At 42.9% G+C, this 15,886-nt stretch overlaps 1 protein-coding gene across 1 annotated transcript in view; it reads left to right on the top strand.

The window, feature by feature from the left end:
• PDZD2 (PDZ domain containing 2) overlaps window positions 1-15,886 on the top strand; it is a 203,130-nt gene that overhangs the window by 49,753 nt on the left and 137,491 nt on the right. Inside the window, exon 3 of the mRNA XM_074856053.1 lies at window positions 13,054-13,887. Within this exon, the coding sequence (XP_074712154.1) occupies window positions 13,409-13,887 (479 nt within the window). The 5' untranslated portion in view covers window positions 13,054-13,408. The remainder of the gene's footprint in view (window positions 1-13,053; window positions 13,888-15,886) is intronic.

Raw genomic sequence — 15,886 nt, forward strand, 5'->3', positions numbered from 1 at the left:
TCTTTTAAAGCATCAAAGAGGTACATGAGAACTACCATGACAGAGACTTCTGTGCTTGAAACCATTGCCCCAGATTGTGTGAAGATTTAGTAAGATCATATGTTGCGTGAATGGGTAAAAAATGAGTCTCCTAACCAATACGCAGTGGTAACAGGTGTCCCTGAAGAGTGAAGTCGATGTCTGTACAGTGTGTATCTGAGTTGCGACATCTGGATTCTGCTGAAGCTTGTCTGGAGACTTCCAAGAGGCAAGCATCTCCTAAAGTTATCCTGAGGGCACAGGCTCTACTGGTTGGGTGTAGGTCCTACAGTCCTGGCAGAAAATACTTAATAATTGCCAAAACCATGAAAAAACCCTTACATTCTAACAAGCTGAACTTGCTCTATCTCTAGCCTGCGCACTCCCTTCCTTTTTCTTAATAGATAATTTTCAATCAGCTGACAAAACTGTTTGAGAGGAACTGGACCAAAGGCTGCAGAGTTTTACCCTGTCCAACTATTGCTGGAATCAAAGGACCACCCTAGCTTGGTTGTGTGAAACCTCAGAAGCAGCCGTAAAATTTGTCCGTCTCTAAAAGCACAATCTCACATTGCCTGAGGAAGGTCAGAGGAGGCTTGGGCTGATCTCACACAGGCTTTCTTGGTGAGCACTGCTTATGTCCTTGGTGTTGTTAAGGCAGCTGAACACAGTGTGTTTGCTCCCAACTACTGTGCAGTAGTTTGAGGCTCCCAAATCCCTGCTCTGAGAGTTCTGGCTGCAGAAGGAAATGGATGCTAAGGTCAGCATCAGCATCAGCAGCATCTTGTCTCTGAGAGGTGACAGCTCATTGCTTCCAGTGAGTTTTTACCAGCAGGGTTAACCTTCACTTTGGGAAAGAAAAATGCAGTCTGTCATGCGTGCTTTGGGAGACTGCTGTAGTTCAGCTGGAGGTTAAGAGGACAGAGGCAGGAATGGCAGGGTTATGGGTCAGTGGCTTGTGTCCTTCAGAGATCACAGATGAGCCCTTGCTGCCGCAAAAACCTCTGCATTGACTTGAGAGTTGGAATAGGAGCTAAACTAAAACTGCAGAGTGCAGAGACTGGTCCTCCAGCTGTGGAAATCCTGCATTTCAGGTGCACCATGCTGCTGGCCGTGGTTGAAGCAATGTCCTGGTTTCAGACATGCACTCCCTAAGATAGGGATGGATAGTTGGCTTCACATGTGCTCTTGCTTGCCTGTCAGGGTTGTAGGGAGGAAAGCTGAGCTCTACCAATGTGTCAAAGTGCTTCATACAGCTGAATTGACCCCTCATGGAGAATGAGTGAAGTGTGACTACACAGTGTGGAAGGCAAATGCAGTTATTGCCTCGAGGTGGATATTGGTGATAGAAATGTAAAGTGTTATCTGAACATCCTTAGGTTCAAAGGAGATGCAATTCACAGGGAAGTGAAAGAGGCCATTGGTGATGATAAGTAAGTGAGCAGTGTTACAAGATCTGGCAAAGCTGAGATAGGAAGGATCTTCTCTGAAAGTCCCTTCTTAAGCTCTGCTTGGCACAGTTGCCTGGGAGTACTCACAGTAGGCTGATAATTATTTCCAATTCTTAGGTCAGATTAGAGTTGATTCATGGATTTTGGGAACAGTGATATGGAAATATCTCTTGTTAAATCTGGTAGTAATAATTTTGCTGGTCTTAATTCAGAGTTAAGAGATAATAGAAAACAGCTTCTTTCTTTCTTTCTTTCTTTCTCTTTCTTTCTTTCTTTCTTTCTTTCTTTCTTTCTTTCTTTCTTTCTTTCTTTCTTTCTTTCTTTCTTTCTTTCTTTCTTTCTTTCTTTCTTTCTTTCTTTCTTTCTTTCTTTCTTTCTTTCTTTCTTTCTTTCTTTCTTTCTTTCTTTCTTTCTTTCTTTCTTTCTTTCTTTCTTTCTTTCTTTCTTTCTTTCTTTCTTTCTTTCTTTCTTTCTTTCTTTCTTTCTTTCTTTCTTTCTTTCTTTCTTTCTTTCTTTCTTTTTAAAAAATTATGGCCTTTCCAGTAACATAGTAAAGTCACATCAGTCCATCTTCCAACTGTATTCAGTTTCCAGGGTTTTAAGCTGTATGTTTTCTTGGTGCTTATCAAAATTAATTTAAACAATTTGTTAGGCACATTTGGTTTTTTAATATAGAGTTGCAGTATTAGAACATCAGATGTTTGTGGTTTGTTTGTAATTCTGGATTCATGACTCCTGCAGACAATGTAGTCCAAACTTAACATGTTATTTGCATTTTCTTGTTTTATGAATAATTATTGCAGAGGTCTTTCCCACAGAAAGGTCTTGAGAAGAGTGGAAGCATTTAAAAATAATTACAGATCTACAAAGCCTTTTTTGTCTCTTATTTTGTGTAAGTGGTGTTTTCAGAATGAACTGGAGTCTGCAGTAAATTCCTATAGGACTGTTCAAAATGTTATACAGAAGCCCAGTCCTTTTCTTCAGAAAGCCTTGCAACTGAGAAATTTGGGGTTGTGGCTATCAAGGTATAGGTAGATGAATGCTTATTTCAAGGTCATACAGGAACAGGTGATGATACTGAGGGCTTTTGAAAACTGGGTCACTTATTCAGGTGCCTAAATGTAAATTTGAAGTCTGTGTTACTTATATGTCTGTAGTTTTGACTAGTTCCCTGTGTGCATAAGTGTGTGTGAGAGAGCTGTGCTATTTTAAAACTTGGTAAGGGGATGTTTCTAGGAATCTGAATACTTAAAATTAGATTTCCGCTGTGGTTACACAACTGTAAAGTAAATCCAGAAAAGCATCACTGACTTTAATTATGTTGGTCCAGGTTTTCGCTTCTATAAATGATATCAGAAACAAATTCTGAATACTCTGAAAATTCACAGTGGTGCTTCCCAGCACCAGCTCTGAACTGTTCAGCAAGTGGAAGAGATCCAAAGGGTGATTAGGCATGTTGGCATACAGAGGATGCTGAACAATTGCAGAATTGTATGGGTGCCATTCTTAAAGAAACTCTTTAAATATAGCTCTTCCATCATTCAACAAGCTTGCAATAACTTGTTTCCTTAAGGAAGCTTTTTGTATTCTGCTACAAAATTGAGTAGTCTTTAAGGACTCATAGGTAGATAGATATTTTAAATTATCTGACAGCTATAGAAGTTTGCTTTGATATAGTCTGGGACATTAGATCGTGTGAGAATTAGCTGATTTTAAGTCTTGTCTTTGAAATAAGTAATTTTATTCTAGTTTAAATGAATGCAAAAAGGCAAGCCTGTCTTCCTTCAATACTCAAAGTACATTCAGTGTAAAAGAATATTGGAAAGATTTAAAAAGTCATTTAGAAATTGCGAAGCTTTTCCATTGTCCCACCTGACCTGGACTTGGAGAAGAGGCTGGCTGCTGGAGACAGTTTGTGTAAAAAGGGGGTGAGGACTAAAGAGAATAATTTGATCATACTAAAAGGCTTCTGTATCGGTATCAGAAAGAGTTTTAGATTTGATCCTCTCATTAATAATGGATGGCTTCCTCCCCTGCTGTCTTCTTTTTAATTCATCTGAATGATGGTAGAAAATACAGTCCATCAGTTAGAGCCAGGCAGTGTCTCCAGTTTAAAAGCTCACTGTGTCTGTCCCTGAATCTCCTCTCACACCACAGCAGTTTTGGCAGGTCAAAGAGTATGCTTGGAAGGTTTCCTTACCAAGCTGAGGAGGTCAAACAACCTATTTGTTGTTTAATGCACAGAAGACCTAAACCCGTGAAGCTGCATCATTGTGGCTCTGACTCAGCATTTTCTTACCATGTGCAACACAACTGGCTTTGTTTTGCCCTCCTTTCAGACCGGGGCCACCTGCATAGTTGCCTCACACTCCCAAAAGGCATTGTACTTGCTGTCCCCAGAGGACACCAGCCACTTGAACGTAGGCAAGACTGCAGTGATATGCAGTGAGGGAATGGCTCGTTCTGCCTGACCTTAGTGTGGTAGCTGGAGCCTTTGGTCAACACCATGCTCCCAAGTTTTACTGTTGCCTGCTGACATACAGCAAATGTTTTTTCAGCATTCACCTATTCATAGTATTTTAGTAATATCAGTAAAATCCCATCATGTTCCTGGCCCAGCAGAACTACCTTACAGGATATCATGAACCCTGAATTCTGGTATAGTTTCACACAGTATGTTTTGGAGATCTGTCTCTTTGTATGAGCTTTCTTATGTTGTATGGACATAGAAATAAAGATGACGGAGGCAGTGGATGGCTTCAGGGCCCTAGAATTAACAAGCAACTTCTACCAAGGGGCAATGGTTGGTTTTGTGAGAACTGAGGTAACTCCTCCTGAGCAGTGCTGCTAAAGAGGACATACCCTGATTGTCTTTGAGGTCATACCAGTGGTGGAAGACTCTAGACTTTACAGTGGTGTTAAACTCTTGAACTGAGAGCTATCTGGTGTTGCAGTGCTGTCACCTTGTGCTCAGATGATCTGGGACAAGGACAGAAGGAATTAGGGGAGCCTTGGTCCCTTCCTACCATCTAGGGGAGGATGGCCTCACCCTCCCTGCCCTGAGCACAGCAGAGCAGCACAGGCAGTGGGTAGGATGCTAGCAGTGAAAGGGAAGGAGGGCTGCTCATCCTCATGCAATGTATCTTTTGCCAGTATTGGTGCTTAGTGTGAGTACATGGTGCCCCACGTGGTGCCTGGCAGGAGCATGTGTGGTACTTACAAATTTTCCAGTGGTACTGTGGCTACGGGAAGACTTCAGATGAGGCTGTATGGGATGCATACCTTTTTGTAGCTCTATTCCCTCTTTATAAAAATGGGGACAATCCCATTTTCTTAACTAAAGATTAACTAATTGCCAGTGGTTCAGGTACTATAAGAGCACCTGGTAAATAAACACCTTCTATAGAGAGCCATTTGTATGCATTATCATATACTGGTGGTGAGGTTTTCAAAACAAATCCAAGTGTATGGCTAGGTTTTTACCTAACTGTTCTGCTCCTTTTATTGTGTAACATTTCCTGCACAAATTTTACATTCCTATGCTTGGCTATTTCAGTGTTCTCTTGGTGAACTGTTCTTTGTTCTCAGGACTTGCTTGGGCTGTTACTATAAACATCCTCACAACTACTAGGTTTGATTTAGGAAGTCTAGATGTTTGCACAGGTCTTTTGATTTTTGATGTAGTCAAACTTGAAAATCAAAGCAGTTAAGAAAACATTGCAGGGAACTTTTCCTCAGGAGTTGATAGAGTTTGCCACTGACTTTGTCTAGCTATGCTGTATTAGATTTTTCTTCTGTGCCCAATTTGTCTGGTTAACTATATGTTTTAGAGTCGGATCCATCTGATCATATTCAGATATCTCTATTTAACTTTGCCACACATTTTTCAGGCAATGGCGCAGGAAGTGCACTTGAAAGATGTCATGCATCTAGTCTGAAAATAAAGATCTACAACAGGCCAGATAACCATTTCCTAAGAGTGCCCGTTCCTCTCCTTTGGCCAGAAAGGGAGCCCATGGAGACAGGCTCAGATGAGGATTCAGCTGATGTTAAGGAATAGAAATCCCAATTTTCATGTCCCTGTATTGCTGTTGATTACTTATATTGAGGTCAAACCTGTGGCTGTGGTTTGACTGTGGAGTAAATCCAGCTTTAGGGCTCCTGCAGCTGGATTAAAAGCATTGAGGCCATGAGATACAAAATGCTGACTGCTATAAAACTCACTGTCAATTCAAATTTGTTCAAAATCTCTCAAAGCCTGACAGCGTAAGATTTAAATTTTTATTGCCAGGTCAAATATCAGTAGTCTCCTACGGCTGGCATAAAGCTGACCTGTAAATATGCACTCTGGCTAATTCAACAAAAACATAACCTTATGCCTGGATCTGATTTGTACCACTGGGTAATCCAGAATAAAACAGATTCACTACTGTCCTGAAGGATTTCAGACCTTGGACTGTTACAGCAAAACCATTTTTCAGCAATAGCATGTCTTTTAGTGAAAAACATTAATTCAGTTCCTAGGTGGTTTTTTCCCATTGTTACTTTTTTGCTATTGGTTGCTAACTAAAAAGTAGAAGGAATGAAAGCTACTCTTGAATAGAAATTAGTACATGAATGTCTTTTGCTGGTAGTGGATTTATTTCTCTGATGCTGAAATGCCCAGATGACTTTAGGAAAACAAGTGCGATGCCTTATCTATATATAAAAGATTAACAGTATCTGTCAAACGCAACCTTTAAAGCAATTATAAAGTGATCTCACTCAGGGGATCAAAGGAATTTTTGGAATAAGTGTATGTATGTTTTTCTGGAGGTTTAGGCTGGAAATGCCAGAGGGGTTATCCTGGAGGATTGCATGTTGGCCATTTGCACAAATCACCTTTTAAAAATCAGTAATGGGACATTTTAATAACCCTCTATATTTCCTTTTCCCCCTATGAGAAAGTGATTATTGGAGCTTTTTACATCACTCCTTTGAGGATGAGGTAGGAAGAAAAAGCTCAGCAAGTCAGAAAAAAAGAAGTGGTGTTTATGCCCTGAATATCCATATATGCTGTTTGACAGTTACAGCATCAACTCATTTAATGAAAATACTATTCTTCCATAAGCAATCATTTAAGATAGCTCTTCCTTAAGAAAGGCTAAAAGAAGTAAACTCTCTTCACCTACATCACCTATGTTTAACTCAGTATTTTGAACTAAAAGGCTGGAGATTAAGAAAAAAGCATGTTACTTCCTGAGCCATAACTAAAAACTTTCACTGTGGAAGGGAAAAGAAGATATCCAGTTCATTTACGCGGGTGGTATTTCAGCCTTTGAGAGCACCTCAAACTCTTACATCTTATGTAAGAGTGCTGGGTGGAAGAAGGGCAGGTAAAGGCTGATTTTTTCTGTCTGTAAATACTCCAGGGATGAAGGTGAGAAGAGCTGATAAAAACCAAGAAGAGTAGAGAGCTGTAGAAGCTACACATCTGTGGGTATAAACTGATTATGGTACATTTAAGCTGGAGGACCATTTCCAACTATGCAGTGTAGTGGGACAGCTTTACAGCAAAATAACAGAGATATAAATCCTCTTTACTTCAAGTTAAAATTTGAGGAGTTTTATTGAGTAAAGGGTGAAAGAGTTGCTGTGATAGCTGGGGACCAGATTTGATGATGCCCAGCAGGATCCTTGTGGCTGGTGGCTGGCTGGGGAGGGACCAGACCGCTCCGCTCACCGGGTGGTGGTGACACATCTTTAGGAAGAGGCATGCACATGGGCTGGGCAGGCTGCAGCCGTACAAAGTGGCTGGTTGTTTCTGTGGTTGGATGGAGAGGAGTGGTACTTGGACTGTTGGCATTGCTGGATAAGAGTGAACATGTTTTTTCAAAGTGCTTGCTTCAGCAAATCTTTTTGATCCTCTGAGAGCATCTGACCCAAAAACTTCATCTTCCTGCAAAGGAGAATGCTTGTCCCAATGCTGTGGCTTAGCTGCGGGTGCATCCTGTGGACTTCTGCACCAGAGGAGGGTAAAACTGAGCCCTAAAAGCAATACTTAGCATGGTGAGGGTCTTTCTAAACTGAGTTGAGGGTCCTCCTTAAACTGAGTGGTCATGCTGTCTCTGCACCATCATGACCCTGCTATTGGAACAGAGCTAAAATTGTTTCTATATCACACCCAGTAAATTAAGTAGGATTTCCCATCCCAGTATCTTTCCAGTTGAGGTGTTCTGAGCCTGAAGACATTCTATCTGCAAAATCTTAGTCCACTTACTTTATCCTTTAAACTGCAAACAAAAAAACTCAACAGATCACACTTACTGAGGCCCAGGTAGTCTGCAAGATTAAATCACTGGCCAGAGTGGGAATGAATAGCCCCAGAGGGATTCAGAGCAGCGAGGACAAAATCTCTTTGGTGGAAAATTGTCCTCAGAACAGAGACTCCTGTTCCCAGGACAGGGGACTTGTGTGCCCACAGGGCTACCCATTCCCAGTGCTGGCCTGATTTACCAAGCCAGTGTCAATGCCAGGGTGGGCATAAAATCAGAGTCTTCTGTACGTAACTCTTGTACTCCATGCAAGGCAGTGGGATGGTTTGGCAGGTCTGTCACCTACAGAAAGTAGGCAAGGTGGTAGCAACTCCAGTAAATTTTCTCACGTGGGTCTTGAATCTATTTCAGTGGAAGTGAAGAGCAAAAATCAATTTCATCTTAGTTTTGAGTTTGCTATTTTTAACAGGCAGATCTATTTTTTCCCCTTGATGAACAATTTTCCACCTTTCTAATTATTGCTCCTATTGGCATCGGACAGCCTGAGCTGCTCGTCTCACCAGCACAGAGGTGTTCAGCTCAGTGCTGTGCCACCTATCTCTTCTGGAAGGAGTATTTCATATTTATGCTTGTCAAGAGTCTTTTTTCTGAAGCCAGAATGTTTTCTTTGAGAAAATCAAATCCCTTGAAAGTACTGTATAATTATTTACATGATTATCTTAAGTGTCTGCCATGGCTCTGCAGTGAGCTCAGGGGCATAGACAGGCAACACACAGTGTATGATGCCTGCAGTTTTTCCTGCGGGGAGGAGGAATGGGGCTTTGAAGGCTGCCTAGCAGGGTGGAGCAGACTGTCATCCTCTACCTCTGGAGGGATGTGTGGGCATGGAAGGGAAGACCCCTCCAGGAATGTCCCTAAATGAATGATGGATGAGTTTTGTGTGGAATGCAGATGCCTCTTCATGACCCATCCTAACTGCAGGATTGAAGCTGAAGTCAAGATCAAGTTGTGCCCTTGGCCAACGCAGAGGAGATTTGGAGACTCTGGAGCTAAAACTGTGAACTGCTTTCAAGGAGCCCCAAGTTCTCCAGGCTGGAGACTGGGGAAGTGCATTTGCTCTGGGGACAGTTTGCAAAGGGCAGCCCATAACATGTCGACTCAATGTCAAAATTAACCAGCTAAGAACAGAACTCCTTAAATTATTAGGCCAAAAAGTGCCTCAGATAGTCTCATCACCTGTAGAACTTGAATAGTTTTGAACCCTGTGTGGTTACTGGGAGCTGTACTGATGTTTGCTGTTCAAGCAATGAAAAGGGTGTCGTCATAACTCACTGGATGTTACCCATATATGACCTCTCACTGTGCTCGTACTAACAGAAAATTATGCTGGAGGGAAAAAAGTAAGAGGGCTTGAAATGGAGAGATCTACTCTCTGCCACAGCCCAAGAGATATTAGCTCTAATCATTGCTTCTAGCAGGTATTTGTCTAACCCACTTCAGAGAACATGAGTAATGGAGACTCCAGTCACCCGAGATAGTTCTCCAGTGCTTTGGTATTCTTTATCCTTATTAGTATTACCTAAATGCTAACCTAAACGTACCCTGGTGCGATTCACATCCATTACTCCACCATGGGCAAAGGGAATAGACTGCTGTTTTCCTCCTGGTAACTGTGAGATATTTTGAAGTACATGAGAACCTCTAGTTTGTGTTCTCACACCCCACCTGCAATGCTTTCTGCTTTTTAGGCTGGCAGGCCCTAATTTCTTGAGTATTTCCTAATAAGTCACATTTTCTAGACTGGTAGCCATGCCCATGTCAGACCTCTGCTCCAACTGGGTAGTTTTGCTGTTGAGACCTTCCCAGCTCTGTGTGAGGCTACAGAGATACTTCATATGCCTGGTAGGCTTTGATCCTCTTGACACATTCTGGGATAATGACCCTTTTTTCCCCCCAACAGCCAGACTTTATTGACAGGAATGATTCTCTACAATCCCTGCATCTTTTCCTGAAGATTTGCCACCTAACCAACCCTATCTATGTGTGATTTTCTCTTTGTAGTACTTTGCACTTGTCCTTCCTGAACTTCATCCTAATTTTTAGACAATGTTTTTTTGATTTTTGCCAAGATGGTTTTAGATGCTAATCCTGTTCTCCAGAGTGTCTGTAGTCACTCCCAGCTTCGTGTAATCTTCAGATTTAATAAGTGTGCTCTATTTCATCGTCCAGGTCACTAATGAATGTGCTGAGCAGAACCAGACTATATAGATCCAGCAGAGCTCTGCTCACAGTGTCCTTCTGTTTTCACAGGCTGTCATTAATAACTACTCCCTGGGTATGGCTTTATAGTAGACTCATTTAATCATGTTTCCCTAGTATATTTATGAGATAGTTGTTTGAGATGGTGTCAAAAGCTATAATAAAGCTCAGATAAATGACATCTTACAACTTCTCCATTATAAAAAGAAATTAATTTGATTTGATATGTTTTTTTCTTGTCTCTTCTGTATCTGCTGCTGCTTATATTTTTGTTATCTTCCACATACATGCAAACTGTTTCTTTGTTTCAGTTTTTAAGAGGATTGAAGATGAACTGACTGATGTAGCATGCTTTTGCTGCTTCTCTTTCTACCCTTGAAGACTAGGCTTGTCTTTGTTGTGACTTCTGGCACCTTACCTGTCTGAGCTCTCACAGGTGACCAGGAGGCAGGTATCTGAGATGGCTTCAGCTGGTTCTGTAGGAAATTTAAAAGGTGGTTTGTCCCACCCTGTTGGTCTGGAAATACCTGACTAGGACAGAGTACTGATTTCACCCTGGAACAGGAAAAGAAGAGGATAGTATACCTTTGCAGTGATAATGTGTCATTGCTGTACTAATCACCTGTGCATAGTAGGCAGTTTTAACAAGGACTACAGCAAAAATCAAACCAGCATTGCCTCTTTTGGTGTAATTTTTCAATAACTTTCTCTCTATTGGAGCAACACTTTTCCAGACTGTCTTCTTGGTATTAATATACATATAAAGGGTAACATTTTTTTTTTTTGTATCTTCTGCAAGTTTAAATTCATTTTTGTGCTCTGATGTTTCTAATATTTCTGCCTGTGTGTTCACACTATTTTTTAAACTCCTGCTCAGTAACCTTTTAGTGGTCTTTCTTCTTGTCTTTGAGGTAAATGAAAAGCCTGTGATGTTCCCAAGTCTTCTGATCCTTCTTCTGCATTGAGATGTTATTGTGCCTGTGCCTTTTAAGCACAAATATTGTTTCTTTGAGAAACTACAGCTCACCTTCATTTGTTTTTCCTTTAAACTCTTCTCCATGAATTCTTGCCTAGCAGTTTTTTTTAACATACTGAAGCCAGGCATTTCTGTTTTGTTGTATCCAATCCCTTGTGTATGGCAGATTTCATCATTTCACAGGCACTCTTACACAAGTGTCCTTCCACCTTCTTACCCTCAACACATCCCTCTCTGGAGGCACTTCTCTACCGATTACTTGACCTAGCAGTTATGTGAGAATATTGCTCCGAAGGTACCAGGACTCTCTATCTCCTGCTGTTTTCCTTTCCTACTAGATATCTCATGCTTGTACCTTCCCATTACCATTGAGTCAGTTGTTATCACATAGCTTGATCCATTTAAACTTCTTGGTTTGGGATTTGTTGTCCTCTTCCCCATTTTTTTTTTCTTATATTATTAACCAGAGAATTTAGCAGTTCTTCCTCCTGCCATGTTGTGGATCTCAGAGCAAGTATATGTATCATCCTTGGTATACCAGGAGATGCTGCCTCTTACTTTTTCTCTGCTGGTCCATATATAAGCTGTGCATCTTTGTATTCCAGATCTGTGTCTTACTACAAGTTCCAGTTATGTCAGTTAAATCATCACTTTTTTTCTAAAATTAAATCTGAGATCTTAAATGAGACCTAAGTTCTGTGTTAAAAGCAATGTATTCACCAATGTTGCATTAGATATCTATGATATTCAGAGGATTTAATCCTATTTCCTGGTCAATCTGTGACTGTATTATCACCCCTTCTTTTTAGACCTGTGCCCAGGCTGCTTCTGTCTTTATTCTTTCCTCTGGTTTTGTTCTCTATGTCTCCTACACTGACCCTAACTCAGAAGTCCCTCTCACTAAGCAATAGGCCAGTTCCTCCTTTCCTGAGCTGATGCCCATCCCTGTTCAGCCATTGGTGCAACGTCACCCTGTTGGTGAAGGTGCTGAGGTCCTCCTAGGAGCATCATGCGTGGCCCTGATGTGTTGTCCCTGCCCCTGCCTGAGCTTCCTTGGGGTCAGTCCTGTCCATCTAGGTAGTGCTACACAGCCAGGGAGGTGACAGAACGCTTTGGATCCAGCTTTTGGGCAGCAGCATTTTGCAAGAGTCTCGCTTCGTATTTGTGCTCTTGGGGTTGCAGGCTCTTGCTACAGCCTCTTCAGCCTAACTCAAGCCTTGCAGCCACACGTGCAGGCTGCAGGCTTGAGGCTGTTGCCTTCCACCTTCCTGGTGCACAGCTCACTTAGCAGCCTCTGCTGCTAGAAAGTAACTCTCAAAAAGAAACTGGTTGACCAGCCTTGACCCAGCTCAGGGTTTTACTTTGTTTCATAGATCCTAATGATCCTAGGAAAACACCCTTTCTCACCCTCTTGCTCGCTAGCCCCCAGCTCTTGCCTGTGTGCCTTCCTCTCCAAATTGAGTGAAACCGCGGAATTCACCTGTACAACTCTTGTCCCAGGGAACTAGGTAGTCACCTCCCTTAGATGCTTTACTTGCAGGGTAGGTTTAATCCACTGTAAGCCACTGCTGGCAGTAAAAGGAGGGACCCCATTGCCTGTCCTCACCCTTCGGTTTGCTGCTGGTCATCCCTCGTGCAGCTTGGTGGGGAGCTAAATCAGAGAAGTGACCAGATTAAACCTGTCCCAGCCCAAAAACACTGGCATGGAGGAAGGCAGAGCTGCCTTCAGCAGTGGCATCAACCAGCTTCAGTGGCGGGTGAGACCAGTGTTGCATCACGCCCCTTCGGTGGTCCTTGGAGTGGGTTTGGTTAAGTGACTCCTTCACTTCGGTGACAGGCCTGGAGCTGTGGCAGGAGCATCCCCACAGCTCATCAATTCCCCGTTTTACCGGGAAGGTCAGAAGCTAATCGTGACCTTTTATTCCCTTGCTGAGAAGAGCAGCTGGTGCCCTCAAGTGGTAAATCGCAGAAGGAGAGCAGCTCTGGCTGTGCAAGCTCGGCATTTGGTTCCTGCCCCGGGAGGGATACTGGGCTGGGGCTGTTGGACACCTGCAGTGTTTTTGGCACTTTTAACCGTGCTGTTTCCCCCTTGCAGGACAAGACGGTGTGGTGACCGTGGTGAGAAGGAGACACTGTTCCCAGTGGAGTGGGGACCCCGACAGCAGGTGTACCCAAAAAACCACAGAAGCTCCCCACTGCTTCATCCACCGACCTTTCTGTGGGGCCAGCTGCATCATGTTCACACCAAACATCCTGTCTTGACTGTGCTTTTGGTCAGTTGGAGCCCCAAAAACGTCCCTGTGAGATTAGATGGGGCTTGGTTTGGATCTGCAGCCGCACTCCACCATGGCCCCAGGGGCTGCAGGGGGCTGCAGCGGGCAATTGAGCCAAGGTCTGGGGAGCCGACTGGGGCCAGGGCTGCTGCTGTGAGGGGATGCACAGGGTCGGCGATGCCCATCACACAGGACAACGCAGGAGTCTTCCTCCCCCTCCTGTGCCAGTGGCTGCAGAACAGCCGCCGGGAGGGGGCCGAGGGGGCCGAGCAGCAGCTCTGCCGCTCGGCTGTCCAGAAGCTGAGCGAGTACATCCAGCTCAACTTCTCTGTGGATGAGAGCAAACTACAGCCAGGGAGCTGCGGGACTTCAGATACGGAGATCTGCACCATGTACCTGGCCCAGGAGATGCGAAAAAATGAAGTTCTTGGGTTGAGCTTTGGGAACATCCCTGCTCTGGGGGACTATGGGGAGAAGCGTCGGGGAGGGAAGAAGAGGAAGGGGCATAAGGGACCAGTACTTGACGTCGGGTGCATCTGGGTGACAGACTTGAAGAAAAATAGCCCAGCTGGGAAGTGCGGGAGAGTGCGCCTGAAAGATGAGATCCTTTCTCTGAATGGCCAGCTGATGGTTGGCGTGGACGTCACTGGTGCTAGGTAAGGGTGGAAGGGCAGCTGCTGGCAGCTGCCTCTCATGGTGCGTGGTGCAGGTCACGGTCGGTACTAACTTATGTCCAAGAGTAGAGGTTTTGACCTCTGCTTTCTAGCCCCTGGGAGAGCTCTGGGTTCCTTCTTAAGGTGTGTAGAAAATAAGTAACAAAAGCAAATCAATAATTAGCCTACATCTGCTACTCGCACATCCACTGAAAAATTTTGAGGGGTCATTATGTCAAAAAATAGTATATTGCAGACATTGGAGGGTCTTCACTAAAACAGGAGTCTTCCTGGGTTTGGATAAAACTGTTTTCTTAAGTAAAAATTAACACAGACTCAGCAGCACTGAAAGATTTTTTTACAGGTGCATCTTATTTTTCTTGAATCATTTGAGCTGACGGAAGCTTTTTTGACAGCTGAATGTTGTCTGAGACTTTTTCAAAGCAAGACATTTTTGTGTTTTCCAGATTGGAACAACTTAGTTTTAATAAATTCCCTTTGATTTTATTGCATTTGCTCTCTTTTGCTGCCTTCTGTCCCAGAAAGCTTGAAACCTTCACGAGTTCAAATCAGAAATGAAGGCTCTTGCAATGATATAAATTATTCTTTTATTTTATTTCAGCTGCTGCATGCTGTAAAATCAGTTATTGCCCCAGCTTTGCTCTTTGTGGGCCAGCAGACTTGCTCACATTTTCTTTTGGAAAGGCAAAGACCTTTATCTGATAAAGATGAGGGTGCAAATGTTCATTCATACCGGAGGGCGTGAAATCCTCCCCCTCTTGCCAAAGGGATTTCATCTTGGGGATGGACAGTTTTGGAAACAAAATGCTAGTGAAGTTGCCCTTCTTTGAAAGGAAACTCTGTTGGTCTGCAGCCTGGGTAATCCAGCACATTTTATGGGCCTTGGGGTTAATATGACATTTTAGACCAGCTGAGAAAGTGCTCCTGCAAGTGAGATTTGCAACAGGGGCACACATTTTAACTGAAATAAGTTGTATACTGAAAAGAAAAAAAAAAAAAAAAAAAAGGAGTTGAATCTTTATAGATTCTTCCAGTGAGAGTATATCATTGATGGGAAGACACATTGGTTATTTATCTGCTGCTTTAGTTTTCAGGCTTGCAAAGACACAAAGACCTCAGGGGTGTAACACTTCCAAGTTATAATCCTGCAAAGTGCATGACCTTTGCTCCCAACAGGCGGTGAATGCAGCAGTGGTTTGGGGTGACCATTGCTCCTGCCACGTGAAAGAATAAAATCAGTGACTCCTCGATCTGTGGGTGCTGGGCAGGTCAACCTGGCTGTGGTTTTGCAGGTGTGATAATCCTCTGTAATTTCAAGCCTGTAATTCAGTGAGTGTATAAATATTGGTACTGTGGCAGTATCAATCAGTGGCACTCCCAAATTTGAGATGTTTTGTAGCAAAAAGCAGTTAGTTTGCTGTTTCCCCTTTGCCAGGTGTCACTGTTCCTAAAATCTAAGAGAAATGCTGGCAGTGGCCAGCAATAATGTTATCTTATTATTAATGCAAAATGAAAGAAATGCCCAATGGAGTCCAAAGTGTTTGGATATCTGTTCTTCTCATCCTATCCCTTCATTTTGGGCCTGTTCCTTTTGGAAAGATCTGTTGTTATACCAGCAAGCTGTGACTGTTGCTAATAGAACCAAGTGCTCCATTTTCCTTAGTTGAGATTTTTTTTTGGTCATTATGAAGGCAGAATTTTGGTGATGTGTGGCCAGTGTTGTTATTCATAAGATCCCATTTTAGAATATTCTACATCAAATTTAGGCCAAAAATTAGGACATCTCTTAGTCAAAACTTGATTTATTTTCAGCATCCAAAGCATCCTTGTCTAACTTACTGTCAGCTATTTGCAAGGGTGATGTTGATGGATGACAGTTTGGGACCTCGAGGACACTCTCAGTTTAGAGTGCTTGGTTTTGTCTCTCAGGGAGCTGGCTGGTTGCTCCAACGCCATGTTATCACCTTGTTCATCTGATCTG

This window comes from Strix uralensis, chromosome Z (genome assembly GCF_047716275.1).
Source record: "Strix uralensis isolate ZFMK-TIS-50842 chromosome Z, bStrUra1, whole genome shotgun sequence".
Lineage (NCBI taxonomy): Eukaryota > Metazoa > Chordata > Aves > Strigiformes > Strigidae > Strix > Strix uralensis.